Source organism: Piliocolobus tephrosceles, chromosome 15 (assembly GCF_002776525.5).
Source record: "Piliocolobus tephrosceles isolate RC106 chromosome 15, ASM277652v3, whole genome shotgun sequence".
NCBI lineage: Eukaryota > Metazoa > Chordata > Mammalia > Primates > Cercopithecidae > Piliocolobus > Piliocolobus tephrosceles.
Genome location: NC_045448.1, coordinates 73,055,417 through 73,081,995, shown reverse-complemented (window position 1 = coordinate 73,081,995; position 26,579 = coordinate 73,055,417). Strand labels below are relative to the sequence as shown.

Here is a 26,579-nt window from a genome sequence, read left to right as displayed (position 1 = left end):
TCTTCACTGTAGACCTGACTTGCTCGGGAAAATCAGGAGGGAAGGGGCAGGCGCTAATACTGCTGTTTTGAAAGGATCACTGCCAGGTTTAAGTTAGGCAGAGCCAAGCTCATTCTGGACGAGTCTTAGGGTAGATCATCCTTCATTGAATTGCCAAATAGCCCTTCATAATGCCAGGTTATTGTGCAGTTTGTTCCAGGATCAGGCTGCATTTGGGTCCTCCCATTCAGAAAAGAGCAAAAATTTTCCCTCTTTCCAGGCATAGCTTTAGTACTGTCTTAAGGGAGACCTTCAGATACTTGACTATTTCAAAATAACTTTTGTTGAAATTTAGGAATAATTTTAGGTAAATTATATCTACTGTGTAGGATGTCTTCTGATGCCTGAAGTCATCCCATATTGTTATCCCAGAGTTGTGTACTTGATAGCTACTATGTCTGTAGTCTCAAATGGCAGATGCCGGAGCCAAAAACATTGTTTTTTTTTTTTGTTGTTGTTGTTTTTTGAGACGGAGTCTCGCTCTATCACCCAGGCTGGAGTACAGTGGCACGATATCAGCTCACTGCAACCTCCACCTCCTGAGTTCAAGCAATTCCCCTGCCTCAGCCTTCGGAGTAGCTGATATTACAGGTGTGCGCCACCACACCCAGCTAATTTTGTATTTTTAGTGGAGATGGGGTTTCACCATGTTGGTCAGGCTGGTCTTGAACTCCTGACCTTGTGATCCACCCACCTCGGCCTCCCAAAGTGCTGGGATTACAGGCCTGAGCCACCACGCCTGGCCTTACTTTTGCCCTCACTTATCTGATTATCATTTTAGGTAAAATTATTAAATTGAATTAAAGGAAGTATTCACTTAAAGTTTTCTGATACCTACTAGCCACTCAGAAAAGTCAAAACTTTGCATTCCTTAGAAAAATAATTTTAGTGTACAGTTTTACCATACTCTCAACAATACTGGGTGTTGTATTGTTTTCTTTTGCTAATTTGGTAGGGAAAAAATGGCACATTGTTAATTTCACTTGCATTTTCGAAATCACTATTCATTGTGGACATTTTTTCTAATGTTTAGAGGCCATTCATTTCCTTTTTGTATACGCATAGAATGTTTATGTTTTATTTATTAAGACTTTTTTTGTCTCATACATGTGTTTTGAAATTCATGCATGTTGTTGCATTTATCAGTATTTTCCCTTTTGATCCTGGGGTGATACTCCATTTTATGAATATGAAAAACATTGGGCTGTTTCCACTTTGGAGCTTATAGCAAATCAAGCTGCTAAGGCATTCTTTTTTTTTTTTTATTTAAATTTTTTTTTTTTGAGAAGGAGTCTTGCTCTTGTCATCCAGGCTGGAGTGCAATGGCATGATCTTGGCTCACTGCAACCTCCACCTCCTGGGTTCAAGCGATTCTCCTGCCTCAGCCCTCCTGAGTAGCTGGGATTACAGGAGCCTGCCACCACACCTGGCTAAGTTTTGTATTTTTAGTAGCAACGGGGTTTCACCATATTGACCAGGCTTGTTTCGAACTCCTGACCTCGTGATCTACCCACCTTGGCCTCCCAAAGTGCTGGGATTACAGGTGTGAGTCACCGTGCATGGCCTGCTATGGCATTCTTACACAATTCTTTTAAATGGACCTAGATACTTTTCTGCTTTTACTCGCTATCATTTTGTCGAGGATTTCTGGATTTCCGTTGAAGTCAGATAAAATACCCTGTATATTTTAACACTTTGAAACTTAAGGAGATTTTCTTAATGGTCTAGCATACAGTATAATTTGGTAAATGTTCAGTATGCACTTGAAAATAATGTATATTTTACAGTTGTTAAGAGTGTTCTATAAATGACATTTTGATTTGCCAGTACTTTCTGATTTGGTTCTGACAGTATGCAGAGAAAATATTTAAGAGAATTGTATTATAAATGGAGGAGGATAGAGATGTAAAGGGAAGTAAGGTTTCTACTCTACTCTGGAACTGGTAAAATGGAAACACCAGTGTCCTATGGTAAATTATGTATATATAATGTGATATCTACATTAACCACTAAGAAATGTGTAAATAGATACATTAGAAAACACTACAATTAAATAAAAATGGAACTCTAAAAAAATGGTTATTCAGGGAACCTCTAGGAAGGCAAGAAAAATAAAAACAAGGAAAATGAACATAAAACAACAACAAAAAAACCTGAGAAACATAAGTCCTAACATGTGAATAATTGTATTGAATGTAAATTATCTAAATATATCAATAAAAAGGCAGGTATTGATAAAATGATTAAGAAATATTGTCTATAGAAAAATCACTTTAAATATAATGATATAGGCAAGTTGAAAGTAAAAAGGAAGGGAAAAATACAACATGCAAACATTGATCAAAGAAAAGCAGAATAATCTCTATTAATATGAAATGAAGTAGACATCAGAGGAAAGAAAATTACCAGAGACGAGGTTTATTATGTAATGGTAAAAAGGTCAATCCATCAAGAAGTTGCATAACCCTAAATGATAATGATTATGCCCCAAACAACAAAACTGCAAAATATGTGAAGTAAAAGCTAATAAAATAGAAAGGATAAACGGATGAATCACTATTCTAGTTGAAGACTTCAGAATTCAAAACTTCAAAAATTGATAAAATGACTGGTCAGGATTTCAATAAGTTTACAGAAAAAACAACATCATCAACCAATAAGATGATAAACTGACTTTTATAGAACACTGTACACAACATCAGTAGAATATTCATTCTTTTCAAGCATCCATAAAACATATTAAGTCAGAGCATACCCTGGGCAAACAGACCTCAACAAATTTTGAAATCACATGTAGATCTCAATGGAATCAGACTAGAAATTAGTAACAAAACTATAAAAGGAAAATCTCCAAAACCTCTGAAACTACATAATACACATATATAATGCCTGGGTCTAAGAGGAAGTCTCAAAGGAAATAAAATTGTATATTGAACTGAATGAAAATGAAGATCTGTGGCACACAGTGTTGGGAATGAAATTTATAGCACTAAACTGTTTACACTGGAAAAGAGCAGAAGTCTCAAATGAATAATGTAAGCTGTCATCTAAAACCTAGGAAAAGAAAGGCAAAATAATCCCAAGGCAAGTAGAATGAATGAAAGAATAATAAGAGCCAAAATCATTGAAACTGAAAGCAAGAAACAATAGAGAAAATCAGTGAAATAGATTTTTCTCTTTAAAAGATTTATAAAATGAACAGACCTCCAACATGACTGACAAAGAAAAGGAAAGAATAAACAGATTATTGATATTAGGCATAAAACTAAAACAGGGAATATCTATAGAGACACTATTGATATGAAAAGGATAATAAGAGAACACTATGAACAACTCTATATACATAAATTCGACAGAGTAAAAGGCATTGGTTAATTCTCTGAGAAACAGACTACCACAATTCACCCAATATGAAATGGATAATTTGAATAACCCGATGACTATGAAGGAAATTTAATTAATAATTTAAAAACTTCCCTCTAGGACTGGGCACAGTGGCACACAACTGTAATCCCAGCACTTTGGGAGGCTGAGGTGGGAGGATCGTTTGAGCCCAGGAGTTTGAGACCAGCCTTGGCAACATAGCGAGACCCCCATCTCTAAAAACAAACAAACAAACAAACAAACAAACAAACAAACCAAAGAAACAAACTTCTTTCTAAAATCTTCAGGCTCAGGTGGGTTCACTGGAGAATGCTACCAAACATTTATAGAAGAATTAACACCAATTGTTACAGAAATCAGAAATGGAGGGTACGCTTTCCGATTCATTTTATGAAATTAGTACCCTTAAGGTAAAGCCAGAAAAAATTAATATAGAAAAGGAAACTACAGATTAATATTCCTCATAAATATAGATGCAAAATTTTTAAAACAAAATCTTAAGTAGATTACAGTAATGTATAAAATGAATATATGACCCAGTCAGGTTTAGTTCAGGGATGTGTAAAGAAGAAAATCACATGATCATATCATTTGATGCAGAAAAAGCATTTGACAAAATCCAAAACACATTCACGATGTAAAAACAACAACAAAACTTCTTCAGCTGGATAAAAAACGTATGTCAAAAGCCTGTAGCTAGCTTTATATTTAGGGGTGAAAGTCCAGATGGTTTCCCCCTAAAATTAGGAGCAAATCAAAAATATCTGCTCTCACAACTTTTATTCCATATAGTGCTGGAAGTTTTATCCAGTGCATTAGGGTAAGGAAAGGAGATAAAGGGCATGCAGAGTGGAAAGGAAGAAATACAACTGTGTTATTTGCAAATAACCTGATGATTGTCTATATTGAAAATCCTCAAGAATCCAGTACTAGGACTACTAAGTGAACCACCTAGTACTAGTAAGTGAGTTCAGCAAGATGGCAGGATATAAGATAACATATATCAATCAGTTGTTCTTCTGTATACTCACAAGGAGTATGTAGATACAAAAATTTTAAATGTGGTATTATTTATGATTGCTTAACAAAAAGAAATACTTAGTTTAAATCTAAGAAAAATCTACAGAATTTGTATGCTGACAACTACTAAATGCTGATGGATAAAATCATATATGTAAATAGATGGAGAGACATACTGTGTTTGTGGACTGGAAGACTCAACACAGTAAAGATACCAATTTTTCCCAGGTTTTTACAAAGATTTAATGAAATTCCTATACATTTTCAGCAGGATTTTTGTAGATACAAACAAGATTATTCTAAAATTTGTATCGAAAGGCAAAATAACTAGAATAGCTAAGACAAATTTTAAAGAAGAATAAATTGGAGAAATTAACTCATATAATTTCAAGACTTATATAGCTACAGCAATCAAGATGGCATGGTATTGGGAGAGGCTAGACTGTTAGATGAGTGGGACAGAATAGAGAACCCAGAAATAGATTCACAAAAATATTTGACAAAAATAATTCAACACATAGTGTCAGAACAATTGAACAGCCATAGACCAAAGAGAGAGCGAGAGTGAGCATGAGAGAGAACATAGAGCTAACCTCCCATTTTATGTAAGAATTATTATTACATTTTATGCAAAATGGATTATGAACTTAAATGCAAAACTATACAAACTTCAAACCATTTAGAAAAAATAGGAGAAAATCTTTAGCATCTAAGCTTAGGCAGAGTTCTTAAATTTCCCTCCAAAAGTACTAATTTTCTTTCAGTGTAAAAGAAAAAAATTGGTTGTCTGGACTTCATCAAAATTAAACACTTTTACTCTACAGAAGACTCTGCTGAGGATAAAAGATACAGTGGAGTGGGAGAAAATATTTGCAAACCACATATCCAGGAAATAAGTGCTGATTTATCTAGCATATAGAAATACTTAAAAAGAACTCATCAGTAAAACAAACAAACAAAAAACAAAAGAAACAATGCAAGTAGGCAAATGAGCAAAAGACATGAAGAAACAATTCACCAAGGCAGATATACTGATGGCATATAAGCACATGAGAAGATACTCAACATCATTAGTCATTAGAGGAATTAAACTTAAAGTCACTACCCTGCTATCAGAATAGTGACATCTAATGCTCGTGAGGTTGCTGGTAAGAATATAAAATAGTAAAATGTAAAATGGCATAGTCTCTCTGGAAAACAATTTGGCAATTTCTTGAAAAATTAAGCAACAACTTCCATATGACCCTGCAGTTGCACTCCTGGGCATTTGTCCCAGAGAAATAAAAATAAATGATATGAAAATAAGTAGATTTCAGGCAGAAAACTATACAGGAGTGTTTATAATAGCTTCATTTATAATGGTCCCAAACTGGAAAACAACCTAGATGTTCTTTAACAGGTGAATTGTTAAATACCTGTGGTACATTTATATAATAGAATACTACTCAGCAATATAAAGGAAAGAACTATTGATATGTGTAACAAACTGGATAAATCTCTAGAGATTTATGCTGAGTGAAATAACCTAATCAAAAAAGATTACATACTCCTTTCCATACTCCTAAAAACCTTAACTGTGTGTTAAAATAACTTAAAAAGTGTAACTGGATTGTTTGCAACTCAATGAATAAATGCCTGAAAGGATGGATACCCCATTAATTTCATTTTTGTAACATTCTTAAAATGACAAAATTATATATTACATAGAAATGAATATGGAAATTATATAGAAATTGAGAAGAGGTTAGTGGTTCTTAGCAGTGAAGTAGGAAGTAGAGATGGAGAGCAGTGGATTTGGCTATAAAAACACAACTTGAGGGATCCTTGTAGTCTGGAAATGGGCGTCTTGACTCTATCAATATCAATTTCCTGGATGTGAATATTGTACACAATATAGTTTCCTAGGATGTTTAAATTTGGGGGACTGGATAGAGTGTACATGGGGTCTGTCTCTGTTATTTCCTATAACTACATGTGGATCTATAATTAATTCTTTTATAATGAAAAATCTGAATAAAAATTGGTGATGAAGCAAATTTTATTCAGCTTTTAGTTTGCTTGTTTCCCTTCACCTGTATTCTTACATTATTTACCAAATGTAGATCTAATATTTATCCACTTTCTCTGTTTTTACATATTCTGTCTCTTTTTCTGAACATCTGAAGTTTAGTATGACAGATTTATTTATTCTTAGATTCTAAATTGGTCAGTTTCTGTACAGTTTCTGTTAATGACGGGGCTGAAGGCATAGATTATTTATACGAGTTTTCCCCAACCCTCACTTAACTATATAAAAGGCTATTTTTGTCTGTGTATGTGTAGCAAAAGTGATTTTGAGATGCTGGAAGAAGCCATGTGTCTTTAATAAAATATCCATTACATACATTTATATATCATAAAAATAATGTGTATAGCTCTCAGTTTATAAAGTACTTTGAGTCTCAGATTTTGTGCTTTCCCTGGCATTGACTTCCTTATATACATGGGAAGTTGCTTAGAAGCTATGTGCCTAGTTTTTTTTTGTGTGTGTATAAAATCTTATACTGTACCTTCTGTTTAAGCCAGTACTTTCCATTATGAGAACTGTTAGCAATCTCTCACTGCCTTCATCTGTAACATGTTGGTATTATTTTAATTTACATTTTTAAATGCCACATTTTCCTATTAGCTCCTTAGAAATTGTTTCAGAGGCTCTATTCCTTTTGGCAACATGAAACAGATTAAGTTATTTGTCTGGAAAATTTTAAACTTCCAAACTGTGAATTACCTTAGCAATTTAGAAGATTGACAAGTGTAAGTTAGGTCAGAAAAGACTTAAAAATTGGCAAGTGTGAAATTGGGTATATGAATAATAACTTTAAACTACCAACTTTTGGAATAGTTCTTTGGAGAAAATGTAGAAAAACCCCATTTTGTTCATGGTAATAAAAGCAATGACTCTCCTTTCTCATCATATGCAGACCCTCAGTTAAGAATTTTTGGTGTCCTATTTTTTGGCAAATAATTTGGTTTATTTCTGTTCTCACATATCCTTAGTTGTAACTGGTATGTTAGGGACCACTAAAGAAAATGATGGGATTTGGGAGTGGTAGGGCGATGTAATTTTAATCTTAATGATTCTTTTTAAATAGTAAAATAACTTGCATCTTATTTGTTTTATATTAAAAATGTTCTTGTCTACAAATTGATTAGATCATATTCTTTGAATAATCAGCCCATTAAGGTACACAATTATATGCAGATAATTCAGGTTAGGATTTCCCTAACAAAAGGGATACTTATCTTAAAAGTGAAATTCAAATTTTTTTCTAATGAATTAACCTTCATCATTGAGGAAGTCTGCATTTGTTGTTGTTGTTGTTCTAGCCAGGTAGGTAAGTTGTAATTTTAAGCAGTTTGGTTTGCTAAGTATGATTAAGAACCATTCCCTTTGAGGTTTACCCTTTCGCTTCTAAGGTACAACTGTTTATCATCTTGGGTCAAAGGTTATAAAAAGTAGTCATCAATTAAAGCTTTATTGGTTGTAATTGGTAATGCTATGAAAGGAGCCAGCCAAACTGGATCTGATAATAAAAGACTCTTTGTTAAAATATTTAATAAATTAACACTCTGTCTTGGAAAGGGAAAGCTAATTACAAAGGCCAAGATTGTTATTCATAATGTTTACTTTCTTCAAAAGCACAGACTCAACTACTCCATAATCATCAAACATCAGATTTCTTTCTTTTCTTTTTTTAAAATTCTACAGACTCTGTTGGTTCCCGGAGGGGATGCTCTCCTATGGCTCATTCTTGGGATATAGCAGCAGGAGGAAATGCCAAGACAAACATATGTTATAAGGGAACCTTAAAAATAAACAGGGCTCTGTTAGAACATCAGACTGCCTCCGCTCTCTTCAAATAAGGGTCACAAGTTTATGTAGATTAATTCTGTAGGCTAATTGAGTGATAACAAGAATTGAGGCCTTTGGAAGTAATGATATTTTTAATGATAAATTATCTATCAAAGCAAGTATCCTTTCTCCATATACAGTTTTTTTGTGAGGTGTTTTGACATTGTTGTGGCTCTTGAAGTTTAGACGTTTTTCTTTTTAACTTTTGTGGGTATATACTATGTGTATATATTTATGGGGTACAGGACATGTTTTGATATAGGTGTGCCATGTGAAATAAGCACATTATGAAGAATGGGGTATCCATTCTTTCAAGCATTTATTCATCGAGTTGCAAACAATCCAGTTACACTTTTTAAATTATTTTAAAACATACAGTTAAGTTTTTTAAATTTTTATTTTCAGGTCTGGGGTACACATGCAGGTTTATTACATAGATAAACTTGTGGTTTAGACATTTTTCAAAGCCCTAATACATATAAATGGAGCTGTGACACATACCACCATGACTCTGTAATGACCTTGTCATGGGAACGCTGTGAATTGGCTATTACATCTGGGAATTCAGTGTTTCTAGATTTAAGCAATAGGGGGCATCTTGGGTTTGTTCTTTTCACATATTTTTGTAGTCTGATCTTTAGGGCAGTTCTAATGAAAGAAAATCCTGCTTTGAGCCTGCTGTGCAAATTAGCCATATGGTGAAGTGTAATATCCCGCTGAACATCATTATGGGGCTCTATGAAAAGTACTCCCCTTTTCACATGGAAGCAAATTAAAATGGTCCTTTCAGTTTTTTTTTTTTTTAAACTCTGTATAAACCTGTCTTCACTTGGATGCCGTGATAGTTAAAAGGGAGTTCCAGCTGCAGTCAGGGTGGTGAAATTACAGGCTTTCCCCAAGACCTGGTGGAAATATCGCTTCCTGTAGGCAGAGGCGGAAGAACAATGGTGTGTGCTTCCCTTCTTCCTTTCCCTTCCCTCGTTCTTTGTGTGGTTGTCCTTAGTTGCTTCTCAATCCAAGAGTTAATTTTCTGTCATTGTGACAGATGTGAAGAACTCAGCCCACTCTCCAATAGACCCCATACCAGTATCTACCAGGAAAGACCTGGTAGATAAAGAGCTGTTTAGCCAGATAATGGCATAGTAAATCTTAAGGAAGAGAATAGAAGGTCTGTCCCTTTCTGCCTGCTGTGTAGACATATTGCCCATATGAAGTAGTATTTCTCAGTGTAAGTTTTTTTTTCCCTGCAAAAATAAGGATGTAAGATGCCACCAATGTTTAGAGGCATGGAGCTCAATAATGGTTTGAAATGTTCTGAATGTCTGTGTATCTGATGAACGTTGTCACATTTCATGAAGAAAAGGAAATCCCTTGGAAAGGTGTTTCATCTTGCCATCTCTTTCTCGCCCAAGAATGGGATCATGTGATTCTGACTTACTTGATTACTGGTGTACATTTGTAACCTACAGCAGCTAAAATTCAGCTTTGAGTTTTATTAGTAGTAAATTTTACTACTTTAATATGCAAAAACAAAAAGCCTTATTCATTTGCCCATACTGAGTGGCAATATTATTTTTGTTTCCTATGTTTTTATCTAGACAAGTGTCTGGACACATGGAGAAGAATTCAAGGTTGTCACTTGTTTTTTATTTTTATTTTTAAACATTTATTCAGAGCTAATGTTAGTTCCAGCATTTGTAAGGTGACAGTTTGTAGCATGAGTTTGAAGAAAAGGAGCTGGAACACTGCTGTGGAGTAAAAGTGGATCATGCTAAATTATGTTGCTGGAGAAAAGATTTTTGTATGCAAAGTTCAATGAAAAGAGTATATACAATATGACCCTATTTGTATGTGTGTATATGTTCATTATATGTGAAATATCTATCTATTTAGAATAGGGCAAAATCTGTAAGGATATTAGATTGTAGTGAATGGGCTAAATGCAAATCACAAACAAAGTCTGAAAGAAAGTATGATCTACAAAGAGGTCGTCTTGCTTAAAATAGAGTTGGGAAAACAAAACAATATAAAACAAAACGAGACCTGAGAAAATGTATCGAATAGGGAGTACATCAAAAAGTAAGTATTATGAGATCATAAATGGCTTTCATTTTTTCTCCTTGCCCATTTGTGTTATCTAGTTTTTCTACAAGTCACATATTTTACTTTTGTAATTAATAATAACTTAAAAAGAGATAAACAATGTAGAAAACACAGCTATAAACAAAAGGTTAAGAAAAGGAAACTATTTCCAACGTTGCCTGAGAAGTATGTTATTTTTGATAGAACCCAGTGCTAGGATTAATTATTAGACTTTGGGAATAGCAATGGCTTTTGGAGCATTTGACCATTTGCGCCTTTCCCCAGGTAGTACATAGGGTGTGATATAATATTAAATATTTAAATGAAATATGAATTTAGTAAATCAAGTACCCAGTGAATTGAAGAAGAGCTTAACAGGGCTTGGAGAATATTTTTTTTTCTCTTGTTTGGCCATTAAGTAAATAGAGGATATGTGCTGTGATTATTTAGCCCTTCTTATATAGTTTCTTTTTAACTAAGTGTTAAAAAAAATTGTTGTGGAGATTTCTTTATAATATTACAGTCTTTAGGTTAAATTTCAGATGGTATATATGTATTCAATATAAAAAACATTAAACTGGCTGGACACAGTGGCTTATGCCTGTAATCCCAGCACTTTGGGAGGCCGAGGCAGGTGGATCACAAGGTCACGAGATTGAGACCATCCTGGCTAACATGGTGAAACCCCATCTCTACTGAAAATACAAACAGTTAGCCGGGTGTGGTGGCATGCACCTGTCGTCCCAGCTACTTGGGAGGATGAGGCAGGAGAATCGCTTGAACCCGGGAGGCAGAGGTTGCAGTGAGCCGAGATCCCACCACTGCACTCCAGCCTGGGTGACAGAGTGAGACTCCATCTGAAAAAGAAAAAAAAAAAGTTAAACAAAGCCTTGCTTGCCTTCTATGTCTGTCTTTCTTAACTCTTACCAAAATACTTTAGATGCATAAAAATCTGAAAAGTAACACCATTCATAAGTAAGGCTGATGATTAACATTTTCTCTGAATTTAAGTAAAATTTTCTCTGTTGGGCGAATTGAATGGATTGAGAAATCTAGCTGTTAGGTGATGTGATTTGCTGTTATAAACAGAGAAAATTGTAAGTCAGCAGACATTTTATACCTTTCCCACTGTATGTCTTCTAGCTTGAAAATAGGATCCTGAATGTATAAGTACATTAGCCAGCGTCTTAGTCCATTTGTGCTGCTATAACAAAATTCCACAGATTGGGTAATTTATAAACAATAGAGACTTATTTCTTAGGGTTCTGGAGGCTGAGAAGTCCAAGATCAAGGCAATAACAGTTCTTCTGTCTGGTGAAGGCTGCTGTTTACTTCCAGATGACAACTTACTGCCTTATCCTCCAGAGGGAGGGAATGAAGGGGAGGAACTCTTCCACCCACATGGCAGAAGAGATGGGTGGGTGCAAACCCACTCCCTCAAACTCTTTTGTAGGGGCCCAATTCCATTCATGGGGGCCCTACCCTCATCACTTAATCACCTCTTAAAGGCCGCATCTCTTATTACTATGTTGGTGGTTAAGTTTCAACATGTTAATTTTAGGGGACACATTCAGACCATAGCAGTTGGAAACCCTTGTGGTGTACGAATTTCCCATTTTAAGGCTCTTAGAGTGTGGGATAAGGGGAATTGGGGAATTGGGGTACTGCTGATGGCTGTACAGTTCATCCTGTGCTGGAGAATATTCAAAATAATAGTGCCATACAAGAGCACATATATGAAGATCCTGTATTACTCTGGTTTTTATTCAGTTTAAGAAATTCAGATTATTAAACACTGGGAACTGCGTGGTAGGAGAATATTTGCTCGTATTTTATAGGCCAGTTGCTTGCTGGATGCTAAAATCAATTTGTAGATTGCCTTTGGCATGTCTTTGGACCTGGGCACATCAACCTATGAGTTGCCACTTCCATGATGATGTTAGATCTATAGCCAGATAAATGGTGAATGGGCCAAATGCAAACCACAAACCAAACCTGAAAGCTCCTCTCATTCAAAATACAGTCAATGGGAAAACAAAACACAACAAAACAAAATGATGTCTGAGAAAATATATTGACTAGAAAGGGTTAAAGAACATCATCCTAAATATCCAGAGGAAACATGACGCTAAAAGTGATTTTCTATAGGAATCAAAAGAAAATTATTAAAAAGAATTGTCTCTATGAAATGAACAAAAAACTTTAAAAGAATAAATGGAGATCGAAAAATTACATGAGGAGATGAATAGGAATACTTACAAGTAAATTATTATTGCAGTAGGAGATGAAGGGCAAATATAAAAGTAAAGGCTTATAAGAAATTATAGATTAATAATTTATTCACACTTTTAATCATTTATTGAAAATTGCATACCAGTTATGTGTCTGGCATTGTTATAGGAGCTGGGAATACAACAATAAAGATAAACTGAGACTTTTTCTCATGGAGCTTGCATCCTAACAACAGGAGACAGACAGTAAACAATATCAGATGGAGATATGTGCTAACCAAAGAATTAAAAGGGTTAAGTGTTAGGGAAAACTGTCCATTTTAAATCGAGTAGTAGAAAAGTCTTTTCTAGGTAGTTGAAGTTCAAAGTTATATTTGAGTTATCAGAAAGAGCTATACATTTCCTCATGGCTTATGTCCTTTGGACTTTTTTGCTAGGTTCTTTTGTACTTTAATTCTACAAGCATTTCTTAGAGCCCTTTCTCTAAGGGCCTTGATTACTATCTCTCTGCTAATGATTATGATTCTCTTGAGCTATAGACCCAAATATGCCAGTTCCCGAACACTTGGCACTTGGAAGTCATCAATTAAATATGCCCAGTACAGAAGTCATCATTATTAATCTTCCCAAATATAGTCAATTCTCATTATTCATGGTAGTTATGTTCTATAAAGTCACTGGAAACACTGAGTGAGCGAATACTGAGCCATTGTTTTTAGGAGAAATACAGGTTTAGTTTCCTGTGAGCTTCTGGTCACATTTTCATCAACCAATGAATGCATAACCTTGATTTATGAGTGTTTCTGTTTAAGGACATATTATTTAGTATATCTTGTTGATTCATTAACATTGAACTCATAGCCAACAGCACTATACTCATGCCTGAGAGTTTATCTACCGTGTGGGTTTTCTCTGTAAGGCACATCACAGTTTTCTTGAGCTTAGAACACTAGACAGCACGTAAGTACTATTGTTGGGGGCCATTTTAAACAGCAAAATCATCAACCAAAAATGCAGAAATGCAAATATGTGGCACTGGATAGACTATGAAAATAATATCCGTTTGCAGTATGAAAACTAAAATAAGAAGGCAGAGCATTGTCTTGTTTAAACCTTAGCTGGAAACATGTGCATTAGGCAACTCAAATTTTTCACCCCTCTGCACATGTCTGTTGAATGACTATGAAAGAACTATGAGTAAGCATGTAGACAAATTCGCAAATACAGAATCTGTGAATAATGATCTACTGTTTATTCTGTCTACTTATGTTCCCTCTCTCACAGATGAAAACACCATCAAACCAGTTACCCAGGTTAGAAACTTTCTGTCAACCTTCTTTCCTTCCTATTCTTTATCACCCATATCCAATTAAATTCCAGCTTAAACCTCCTAAATACATCTCAGAGACTGATCTTTTCAATTTTAATTTTTCCTTTTCTTTATTGTACTCTCTGCAGTACAACTTCCAAAATATCTAAAATTCTTATGGTCACTAGAGTACAAATACCTTAACATAATTTATGAAGCTTTCCTGCCTCATCTCTTGTCAGCCCTATACCTTACACCTCAAGTTCCAGCCATGGAGAACTTCTTTCAGATTCTTAGGATATATGATGCTTTTTTTTCCCATTTAGCCTCTTTGTCTCCTCCAGGAACATTTTTTTCCTTTCTCTCTTTCTGGCTTATTCTTCTGACTCATTTGTCAATTAGAAGCATAAATGTCGTTTTTTAAAGAAGCTTTCTTTGACACTTCCCCCACCCACCACACACACACACACACACACACACACACACACACACACACCCTACTTTAATCCATAGGATTCTGTAGTTCATTTGAATATAATTGCTTGTTTGTCAGTCTTCCATAGTAATCTATAAATTCAGTAAGTACAGGTACTTTTCTCAGTGTGCCAATCACATGGTAACCACTTAGTATATATTAAGTGACTTGGTTTTTGGTGAGATTGTGTGTATTAACACAAAACTTTTGGAGCAGTATAATACTAATGACATAAAGTAAGAAAAAATCCAAGTTTTACTTGCCTGCTTATTGTTTTATATCTATTTGCTTATGTCTTCAGCAGCTTTTTTAAAAAAATGTTAATGATTGAAAGAGCTTGGAGCTTAAGTGAAACCTCTGTAGTTCATCTAGTGACCTCTCTGTGAATAGACAGGCACTTCACCAATTACTCAACTGGACTGGTCAAACATCTACGTCTCAAATTCCACCTTTAAGTATTGAGTTGACAAAATTGGCAGAGGGAATAGAATAACGAAAGGTGAATTTAGCAGCCACTAAGGAAACTCCAGCTCATTTTTGTAAATGGGAAGCCAGACCTGTTAGATAAATTAGTCTTTTCTTTTGTTTTTATTCTATTGAAGGAATACTTGAAAGGCAAAACTATACCCAGTTTAGAATTAAGGAGAAGTTCCTGATTTGGTTTTTATATAGAATTTCATCTTATGTATTTTCTATCATGTATAACAAAAAATTAAATTAGTGTAGTATGGTATAATTAGAGAGAATGCTTTCTCTAAATTCTTTAGTAAGTGTGTCTTGGCTCCAAAGCATGTTGAATATGTAATGTCACACTATAATAATAAAGGTCCTTTAGGGCTGTTCACCTTAAAATAAAAAGCCCTTTAGTGTATACAGAATGTAATTAAGATTTAATAATACTACTATGCTGTGAAATAGTGATAAGTTGAGAACAACTTTAACAAATCAACTAGCAGTTTCCTCTTATTTCTCAAATGGAATCATTTGCCTCCTCATTAATGTATGGATGAAAAAAGCCTTGCATAGCTGTCCTAATGTTCGATTTCATTTTATAGGAAGGAAAAATTCAGGTGTATACAGTTATAATCACTTTAGAACTTTAAAACTGTTGTTTTTAAGCTACACCAGGGTTCAACATACCGTGACCCATGAACCAAATCCAGCGTGTTGCCTGTTTCTGAATGGCCTGTGAACTAAAAATGGTTTTTACATTTTTAAAATCAAAAGAAAAGGAATATTTCATGACAGGTGAAAACTGTGCGAAATTATAATTTGTTTCCATAAACAAGGCTTTATTGGAACACTGCCATACTTGTTTATGTCTTGTTTATGGCTGCTTTTGCATTACAGCAGCAGAATTGAGTAGTTGTCCACCAAGCCCTCATATGTTTACTATCCTGCCCTTTACAGAAAATGTTTGCCAACCCCTGAGCTACACTAGTGTCTTTACATGACTTAGTACCTTAAGTCAACTTTCCCAATTTTTTAGGACCAGTTTGGGAATGTAACAAATAAATCATCTTGAATAAAGTTCTTCAATTTTTCAGGAAGGCAGAGGAAAACTAAACTAGGTATTGCATGGCATTTATACTTTTTTTAGGTGGACCGGGCTTTTATTTTAATCATTGATTTTATCTTATTTATTGTTAAAATAAGCACTTGCATGAGATACTATTCTAAGAGCTTTATAACTCCTCTAAATCCTCATTACAACCATATGATGTTGGCATCTCTACAAATGAGAAAACCGTGGCACACCTATTAGTGAAAGTTAAATAGTGGAACTTAAAATAGTGGTAGGAAGTTATACAGCTATTTATAGCAGTTGTACAGCTAGTAAGGGGCAGAGTCACTATTTAAATGTAATAGTCTCTGGTTTCAAAGTCAGTTTTCTTTACCACTGGTATTCTCTCTTTTCATTTTTACTCTTATTTATTTAGAAAAGCTTTGGATTAAGAGTAGAATTCAGGGCTGGGCGTGGTGGCTCACGCCTGTAACCCCAGCACTTTGGAAGGCTGGGGTGGGCGGATCACGAGGTCAACAGATCGAGACCATCCTGCCCAACATGGGGAAATCCTGTTTCTACTAAAAATACAAAAATTAGCTGGATGTGGTGGCGCACACCTGTAGTCCCAGCTACTCAGGAGGCTGAGGCAGGAGAATCTCTTGAACCCAAGAGGCGGAGGTTGCAGTGAGCCGAGATTGTGCAACTGTAATCCAGCCTGGTGACAGAGGGAGACTCTGTCTCAAAAAAAATAAAAATAAAAATAGAAGAATTCAGTAATATGTGGGGTGTGATAATCTAAACACGCTGAGTTTGTATTAGTTTCCTAGAGCTGCTGTCACAAGGCCCCATAAACTGAGTGGTTTAAAACAACAGAAATGTGTTCTATCCCAGTTTTGGAGGCTAGAATTCCAAAATCAAGGCATCGGAAGGACCATTTTCTCTCTGAGACTGGGTAGAATCTTTTGTTGTGTTTTTCTAGCGCCTGCTGGTGATCAACAATCTCTGATGTTCCCTGGCTTGCAGCTGCATCACTCTATTCTCTGCCTCTGTCATCACATGGTGTTCTCCCCATGTGTCTCTGTGTCTATTCTTTTCGGCTTTTCAGGACACCAGACATACTCTATTATAAGTCCCACCCTCCACTGATAGGATCACATCTTAATTTAACTAATTACATCTACAATGGCCCTATTTCCAAATACAGTTACATTCTGAAGTTCCATGAAGGACATGAATTTGGGGAGACCCAGTACACAGCTCATGAGTCAGATATTATTCTGTAGAGCACTTCTCATTTTAAGCCCAGAAACCCTAAATTAAAAGTGGGAACTGTGCACCAAGAATCTTCATGCTTTTGTTTTTTGTTTTTCTGATTTAATCCTGTGCTAGATTATACCCTAAGGGGGAATACTAATTTATTGTTCTCAATTCCTGCTTTTTTCCCTGCTTCCCATTGCCTCTTTGTTCAGGATTCATTTGATAGCTGGTTTTTAGTCTGGACATTTTTCTTCTGGAATGTTCTGTGACTTTTTTAAGGAACATTTTTCTTACCTGTTATCATAACTTATGGAAAGGTTGGTTTCCCTTCATTCTTGTGAATTTGAGACAGTTGATTCAGAAACCAGCTTTGGTGTGCTGGTGGTTAAGTTCTGGTAGTTTCCTTGTAAGGATATTTTGTATACACCCTTACAGGTTTGTAAATCAGGTTCAATAAATGGTAATAGTTATTTTTGTTTTCTATTGTTATCATCAATGTTAGAATAGCAGATTTTGAGAAATGTGATACTACCTCAAATTCCAGACCTGGGACCTTGTCTTTTCCCTTGAAATATAAGAGTAATTGGTCCAATTGTGTCAACCCATTTTCTTTTCTTTATTTTACAGGGTGCCCGGGAAACATTTGAGAATTACTACCGAAAACAGAGGCGAAAACAGGCTCGTTTGGTACTTCAACCTCCATCTAACATGGTAGGATTACCATCTTCACTTTTCTCACATTTTTACTTTTCCTCCTTGATGTCTTTTGATGCTTGTGTGTGTGTGTATGTATACACTGTCATTCTGAGACCACTTTTGGTGGATGTGACTTGCAGTAAGAAAACATTATTCATTGATTGCTGTGTGTCAGGCACTGTTTTAAGTACTGGATGTGTGCTGCTGTATTTCCTCTTCATTGGTAGATAATATTATTATTTTTACCTTATCAGATATCGTCTGGGGAGCTGAGCCTTAAGAGATAAAGTGACTGATTTTAACTTAGTCTTAATGTAACAAAACAGAAACAGTAACTTCTTCTTCTTTGCTTTGTTGCAGCATGAAACTTTAGATGGCTACAGGAAGTATTTTAATCAAATAGTAGGGTAGGTATATATATATATATATATATATTTATTTATTTATTGAAATTTATACTCTTTCCATTCATAGATTTGTGAGTGTTGGAAAAATAAATAAGGTTTTCCTTAGTAAATTCTTTTCATTTTCTCTTTTTAATCCTTAAGACAAGATTTGTTTTTGATTTTCTAATGATTTAAAAGGAACATCCTGCTGGTTTCAATGTTATGTTGCTGGAGGGCATTTTTGTGGATAAAGTGAGAAAAACATTGAATTGTAATCTTATTACACTTGATGTTTTGTTTCTTTGTTTTTGGTAGATGGAACCAAATAATCGGCAAAAGTTGGCAAACTTTTCCCAAAAGGGCCAGATAGTAAAATATTTTAGGCTTAGTAGGCCATATGATCTCTGTCACAACTGATTAGCTCTGTTGTTACAGTGCAAAAGTAGCTATAGACGATATGTAAATGATAAGCGTGGCTATGTACCAATAAAACAATCTTTATAAAAATAGGCAGTGGGCTAGGTTTATCCCATAGGCTATATAGTTTGCCACCCTCTTCTAGAATATATATAGTGGTACGGAATTGCATTTCCCAAGTAAACATCCCAATACAGGCATCTTGTTCTAATTGCAAAATAATGACTTTGCAGTTAAAAGAAAAGGAAATAACTTGGATTCTTCATCAGGTTTATTTTTTTCAGATTTAAATTGTTTCAATGTAATTAGTTATTAAAATATATCATAAAAATTCCCTAATAAAGACTTTTTTTCATTAATATGAACATTTAGGCAAGACAATGAAAGCTACATTTTAAATGCATAATAACAAAAAGCCACAACAAGATTGTTCAAACATAACTTCGCATTTTTGGAACCTTTATACGATGCCTTTTCAGCACTTTGATGACAGAGTCCACATGAAGGGAATTATTTTGATATATTGAGCATTGGATTCTTAAAATATATATATAAAGAATACATAATATATATGATGTATATATTAGCTTTTGTGATCTCTTTAAAATTTGTTTTTTTGAAATGTATTGATGGTTGGGTATTTTCTTAATATAACAAAATTTGCCTCCATTACCTCTACACATTTTCCTCCCTTTTAAACTACTGGATATCATTGTTAACATTTAATAGAAATTTAATAGAAATGTAACTCTAATCTCTCTAGGAGTGGTTATGAAGATATCATGATCACAGACATAATTTTTAATCCAAGTAGCCTGATTTCATTTATGATACCGAATAACTTTCTTCAAGAAAAAATGACCACTAACTTTGCCTTTGATGGTATCTCTTAATGCTTGTCAAACCCCAGAGAGAGTAATAAAATTGTAATTTCTGACAACTGTGCTTTCTTTTTTCCTCAATCTTAGCTTTTTTGTGGTTGAAGATCACATTTTACATACAACCCAGGGCTTAGTAAATAGAGCCTACATTGATGAACTGTGGGAAATGGCACTTTCAAAAACCATCGCAGCACTCCGTACCCACTCGGTATGTAAGAAGCCCAAGGGAAGTTGTTATTTAGAGCTGATTATCTATATACTATTCAGTGTTTTACTGCTTTAAAATCAACATATGTATGTCTTTGGAATCACTCACTTGGAACTATGTATGTCCTTCAAAGACATAGAAGTAGCTCCTTCAAATTATCACATTTTCTACCACTGAACTCACTTTTATAGAAGCCCTTTGCAATAAGAAAATAGCAGCCAACGTCTATTGATTATTCTATGTGTCAGATGTTCTGCTTACTTCATACATACTCTCTTATTTCATCCTCACTAAACCCTAGAAAGGTAGGTATTATTATTATTATTATATTTACCTTATAGTCTGGGAAATTGAACCTCAGAGAGGTTAGGTAACCAGCCTAATGCCATACAATAAGAAGTAGAAGTCGGATTGAAACCCAGATGGTCTGACTCTAGAGCCCACGTTCTTAGCCACTATACCATTTTGCCTGCTATAGTGCCTATTAATATTATAAACACTGATTTGGAGTTCACAGTTCTACTCTTACCTTTTGAAAAAAAATGTTCATAACATACTAAGTGGCCCAATTTTATGTTCCCATGATGTATTGATACATTTTAATGTGGCATATATTTTTGGTGATAATCCACTTTATTTCAGGTGGAGAATACTGGCTATGAATTCCCTTCCTTCCTTCCTTCTTTCCTTCCTTCTTTCCTTCCCTCCCTCCCTCCCTCCTTCCCTTCCTTCCTTCTTTCTTTCCTTCCTTCCTTCCTTCATTTCTTAAAGATTGATTATGCTTTGGCAGTGGGAATGTGACAATGAACAAGATAGATAGTCTTTGCTCTCAGAGTATATTTTGATTGGAAGAGATATCCAAAAAACATGTAACAAGAATGTCAGACAGTGATCATGCAATGCAGACAGTGAAAATAGAATGACAGATTAGGAAACAGGGTGTTTGCTTTTTGAAGTGGCATTCTGAGATTAGAATATCAATGAGTCACCATTTATGCAAAGAAGACCAATTAAATGATCATTTTAGTCCTAAAGAACAGTAGTGCAAGGGCTCTTATCTCAACATGTTTGAGGTATAATAGTGAGGAGTAAATGACAGAAGATAATTTAACATTAAAACAATTTCTTTAAGTGCCTGTAGTATCCATCTACTTGTGCTAGCTAGAAACTTAAAAGTCATCCATGACCCATGAACTCTCTTTTCTAATTAATCAGCAAGTATTCCAGACAGAGTAAATACTGTGTGTAAAAATCTATTTTAAGGAAACATAGCCCTCTCAGAGACCTGAAAGAAGTCCGGAGTGGATAGAACATAGGGTGAAGTAAGAAATGAGAAGTAGGTAGATGCCATGTTATTTAGGATCTACTTGACCTTTTAAACAGTGGGCTGAATGGAATGTATTACGTGTGGATGTATTCAAGGTGAGGGTGAGATAACTTGGAGTAAGATGATCAGATTTTCATTTTGAAAGATTGTTCTGGCTTAAGTGTGGACAGTGGATGAGGGGTAAGAATGAATTCATAAACAATTACTAGGCTAGTCTAGTATTCCAGGCAAGCGATAATGATAGTTTGGGTCAAGGAGTGATAGTAAATATTGAGAGATGTAGATGAATTCAAGAGATTTTTAGGAAGTAAGATTAATTGTACTTTCTGATGGATTAGATATAAGAGGTAAAAGGAAAAGAACTATCAAGGAAATGCCTAGGTGAATGGGTTCCTTTCTTGGATGATAGTGTTAGTAGTTTTGATAGTTTGGAGTGGGGATATGATGAGTTTACATTCAAAATTATTACTTTGTGATGTCTTTGTGACATCCAAGCAGCAAGATCTAGGAGATTGGTTAATATGTATGTGGGTTTGATCCAAAGAGGATATGTCAATATTCAATGTGTTGCAAATATTTTTCGCCTTTTATTTTTACTGATGTTTTTTGTTATAGTATACAGAACTTCTAAATATTTATATATCTGATAATACTTATCTTAATTTTAATTTTCTTTCATTGTACATATATAACCAAGGACTTGATCTGACATTTTTATCATTTTATTCTTCTGTCATAATAAAATCTGGCAAATTTGAAAAGTCTTTTTACATGTTTTTGTGTGTTCTGAGATTTTTTGTAAGTTGCTTAACTATTTTATAATTAGATTTTTACACATTTATATGTTTACAACCACCTGTTATTTACTCTCATTTATAGTATGATTAAGGATCTCATTTTTTTTATAGTGGTAGTAGTGCACCCATTGTCTTAGGATCATTTTTTGAGTGCCTTATTTTTCCCCATTGAGTCGTGTGTTCTAGCATATAAACATTATAAAAATATGTTTCTGTATTATAATAGAATTTTTGATTATTAAGAACATTTTAGTCATTATCCCTTGCACGGTTATTATTAGCTTTCTGATATATAAATGTAAAGTCCCTTTTTGAATATATAAATGAACTATACAATATATAATAGGTTTTAAATAGGAACATACTGTGTTTTTCATTTAATGTCTAATGAATGTGATTTAATTTTAATATACATAATATTGCATTGTAGGATTATATTATTATTTTTAATTGATTCATGTTATATTTTGGGCTTTCAAGAAAGTTTTTGGCTTTTTTTCTAGCTATTAAAAACATTGCAGTAAATACTTTTATAAACATATCCTTACACAATTGATTATACTTAGAGCAAATTCTTAAGAAGTGATAATAGTGAGTAAAAGTATTTGGACATTTCTTAGGTTCTAGATATTGCTCATTTGCTCTCCCAAACTATTTAACACTCTGAGCAGCATCTACTAGAATGCCCATTTCCCTATTCTTTTTACTCCACAGAAAGTTATGTTTAGAAACAGAAAATCATTTCTAATTTCAGAAATTATATCTTATTTTATTATGCTTTTTTTAAAAAAATACTGATATTAGGTCGGACATATTGGCTTACTCCTGTAATTCCAGCACTTTGGGAGGCCGAGGAGGGCAGATCACTTCAGGTCAGGAGTTTGAGACCAGCCTGGCCAACATGGTGAAACCCCGTCTCTTCTAAAAACACAGAAATTAGCCAGGCACGATGGCATGTGCCTGTTATACCAGCTAGTCAGTAGACTGAGGCAGGAGAATTGCTGGAACCTAGGAGGCAGAGGCTGCAGTGAGCTGAGATAGTGCCACTGTACTCCATCCTGGGTGACTGAACAAGACTCTGTCTCAAAAAAAAAAAAAAAAAAAAAAAATTAATACTGATATTGAAAATCTCTTCGCATGTTATTTGTATATCTTAATAGAATTTCTTGTTCATATACATTGACTTTATCTTATTTTTCACAAGTTTTTAAACATTTTACTATTATTGAAACACGGACATTAGCCTTTAATCTTAATGTTAACCTCATCTGATAATATGTTGTAAATATTTTTTCTTAATTTAATGTCTCTTACCTTTTCTGCAGCTTCAAAAAGTTTTAACATTTTTGAGTAGTTAATTTTGTTGATCATTTACTTTATAATTTATGTGTTCTTCATTACAAAGCATATGTGTTTATCTGTATTTGATTTTAGTATTTCTGTAGGTCCTTTTTCTACAATCATAAAAAATTTATTTTAGCATAGGGTATGAGATTGGACTCTCTTTAATTATTTTGAAAATGACTCATCACTTCCAATAACATCATTGTAATAATCTACTGTCTTAGTGGGCTCAGGCTACCATAAGAAAATACCATCGACTGGGTGGCTTAAATGACAGAAATTTATTTTCTTATAGTACTAGAGAATGGAAGTCAGAGATTAAGTTGTCCACATGGTCAGTTACTGGTGAGGGTTCTCTTCCTGGCTTATAGAAGCCTGCCTTCTCACTCTGTCCTCACTTGACCTTTCCTCAGTGTATGCCTGCTGAAGAGGAATTGCTCTCTCCTTCTCTTTTTATAAGGAGAGCAATCCCACTGAATTAGGGCCTCACCTGTATCACTTCATTTGATGTTAGTTATCTCCCAAAGGCCCCATCTCCAAATATAGCCATGCTGGGATACAGGGCATTAACATGTGAGTTTTGGGGGCAGAAACAACAGTCTGTCCATCTCTCCTTTCCCTACATGTTTTGAAGGCTACCTTTTTAATATTATATTATGTATACACTAAGGTTTATTTCTAGGTTATATGATTGAATTCTCTCTCCTTGAATCAATACAACGTTGTGATTATTGTATCTGATATTGTGTGGCTTAATTTTTATTTGTTTATTTTATTTTATTTATTTGTTTTTTCGAGACAGAGTCTCGCTCTGTCACACAACCTGGAGCACAATGGTGTGATTTCAGCTCACTGCAACCTCTGCCTCCCGGGTTCAAGTGATTCTCCTGTCTCAGCCTCCCAAGTAGCTGGAATTACAGGTGCCTGCCACCATGCCTGTCTAATTTTTTGTATTTTTAATAGAGTTGGGGTTTCACCATGTTGGCCAGGCCGGTCTTGAACTCCTGACATCAGGTGATTCACCCACCTTGGCCTCCCAAAGGGCTGGGATTACGGGCATGAACCACTATGCCCGGCCCACTTAATTTTTTATAGATCTGTGTATCCTCTTAAATCCTCTTTTTAAAATATGCTGTTTATTCCCTTATTATTCTTCAGTCAACTTGCGAATCACTTTGTTACAACCCTTCCACCTCTAGTTCACACCCCTAAAAATTGAGATATAATTTGGTTGTGCAGTAAATCTACAGATTAATTGACATATTTCAGGCTCTGGTAGTTTTCACCAAAGAAGATACACATTTTGGTTACTTATGTGCCTTTCATGTCTTTTGGTAAAATATTTAATAATACTTCCCATCAAAGTACTATTTTTAGGTGTTTTATTTATTTTTTTTGCAGGTTATTTTGTGGAAGGTTTTTATTCCCCCATCCTATTTATTAACTAGTATTACTGTCATTCTGTGGGAGAAAAGTTTCTGGTTTTGTTTATTTTATATCTATCCATTTCACTGAATTCTCTAATTTTATTTTGTTTCCTGAAAAAAAGTTGTCTTTCTTTTAGAAATCAGAATCATTCCATGCACTTTTTTTTTTTCTAGAGCAATGTTTTTTTTTGTGTTCCTGATACATTTGGGAATGTAACAGATCTCTAAATCTCTCAGTAGAAAAATGCACCCTCTTTTCTTCAGCATGCAATTTTATTTGATACTATTAAGAGCAGGACACTTTTCAAGTGTGCTGATTTTTTTCAAAGTGTAGATCTGTAGAGAACATTAATCCTAAGGGAGTGTTTCTTTGTAGATATATTGTATGTTCTTTTTAACTGAAGAATAAATGACAAAATACCTTATTTTAAAACATCATTAGTTTAGCATTGATCTGTGGAGGTAAAAAGTAGATTAGTGGTTGCTTAGGGATTAAAGAGGTGATAGCTAAAGAGTACGTATGGAGTTTCATTTTATTATTTTAGTTTTTATTTTTTGTTTTGGGGTACACGTGCAGGATGTGCAGGTTTGTTACATAGGTTTCATTTTAAAGTAAAGAAAATTTCCTAAGTTTGACTATGATAATGGTTGCAGATATCTGTGAATATAAAAACAATTAAAAACTATCCAATTATGTATTTAAATGGGTGAGTTGTATGATATGGGAATTATATCTTGACAAAGTTTTTAAGAAACAAGTCAGTATTAACACAGATTTACTCACTGAACAATTTTATACATTAGGAGACAGAGTGTTGGTGCCACAAATGCTGACTGTATTTCATAACACTATTTATTAGTAGCACCCAGCAAACAAAATAAGAACAACCCAAACATCAAATCGAATCTCAAAAACACTGTGTCTATGAGACTACATTCTTTATCAAATGTTTCTATATTTTCTAGCATTATATATGGCTATTTAAAATGACTCTTTACTTTTTCTGATTAAATTATTAGTGTAAATTGAAACATTTTGAAAGATTCGACATTTCATGTATTAATATGTGCAGCATTCTCAGTGCTGATTTCAAAACATAAGATCTTGCATAATCTACTTCACTTAGTAAATTTAGCAGTATATTAAAAGATTTAATATGCCTAGTATAAAGGAGAGTTCATTTCAGGAATGGTTCAATATTAAAAGATCTGCTTAATATGATTGTTAATGATAATATAGTAATACTGAAAAAAGTATTTTTAAGATTCAACTATACTAATCAACCTAGTCCTTCAGCCCAAAATATGAACAAACAGCCAAGAATCATAAAATATTTGAAGAAAACCAATTATATCACATGGAAGACCACAATAAACAAGTAGAATAGCCGTTCTTTAGCAAATACAAATTACAGGCTAGAAGAAAAATTTACAAAGTAATATTTATGATTTTAGGAATGTAGAAGACTAGGTTATTAATACCAATCCCTCAGCTGGAAACAATTGGAAATGCTGCATTTTATATATAACATATAAGATATTCATTTAAGTCTTAAAGTACTTAATAAGGATAGTAAGGAATTGCTCAGCTAAATCAAAGGGAAATGAGCAGATAGATAGGTTAAATACTCAAGCTGCCTTTTTCTTGAAGTCACTTCTTAGTCCAGAGTTCATAACTCAAACTTGGATTTGCATAGCCTTTTGGGCCTATTCAAGATGGAAAGTCTAATATGCTGTCCTTCCCCCATTAAGCTGGAAAGGGGTATTCCTTTTAGGATAAGGGTGAACCAGAAGTAGAAGAAAAAACAGTCAAAATTCTTCTGTCAAAGAAATCTCCTATCTAGGCAGTTTTATCTTCAATTTTGTTCTTACGTAAATACTCGGAGAATAGAAATGAGGA

At 34.3% G+C, this 26,579-nt stretch overlaps 1 protein-coding gene across 1 annotated transcript in view; it reads left to right on the top strand.

Moving 5' to 3' along the window:
• EXOC6B (exocyst complex component 6B) overlaps window positions 1–26,579 on the top strand; it is a 710,495-nt gene that overhangs the window by 305,132 nt on the left and 378,784 nt on the right. The window contains exons 9-11 of the mRNA XM_026456434.1: window positions 17,824–17,907; window positions 18,253–18,299; window positions 19,664–19,784. Of these exons, the coding sequence (XP_026312219.1) occupies window positions 17,824–17,907; window positions 18,253–18,299; window positions 19,664–19,784 (252 nt within the window). The remainder of the gene's footprint in view (window positions 1–17,823; window positions 17,908–18,252; window positions 18,300–19,663; window positions 19,785–26,579) is intronic.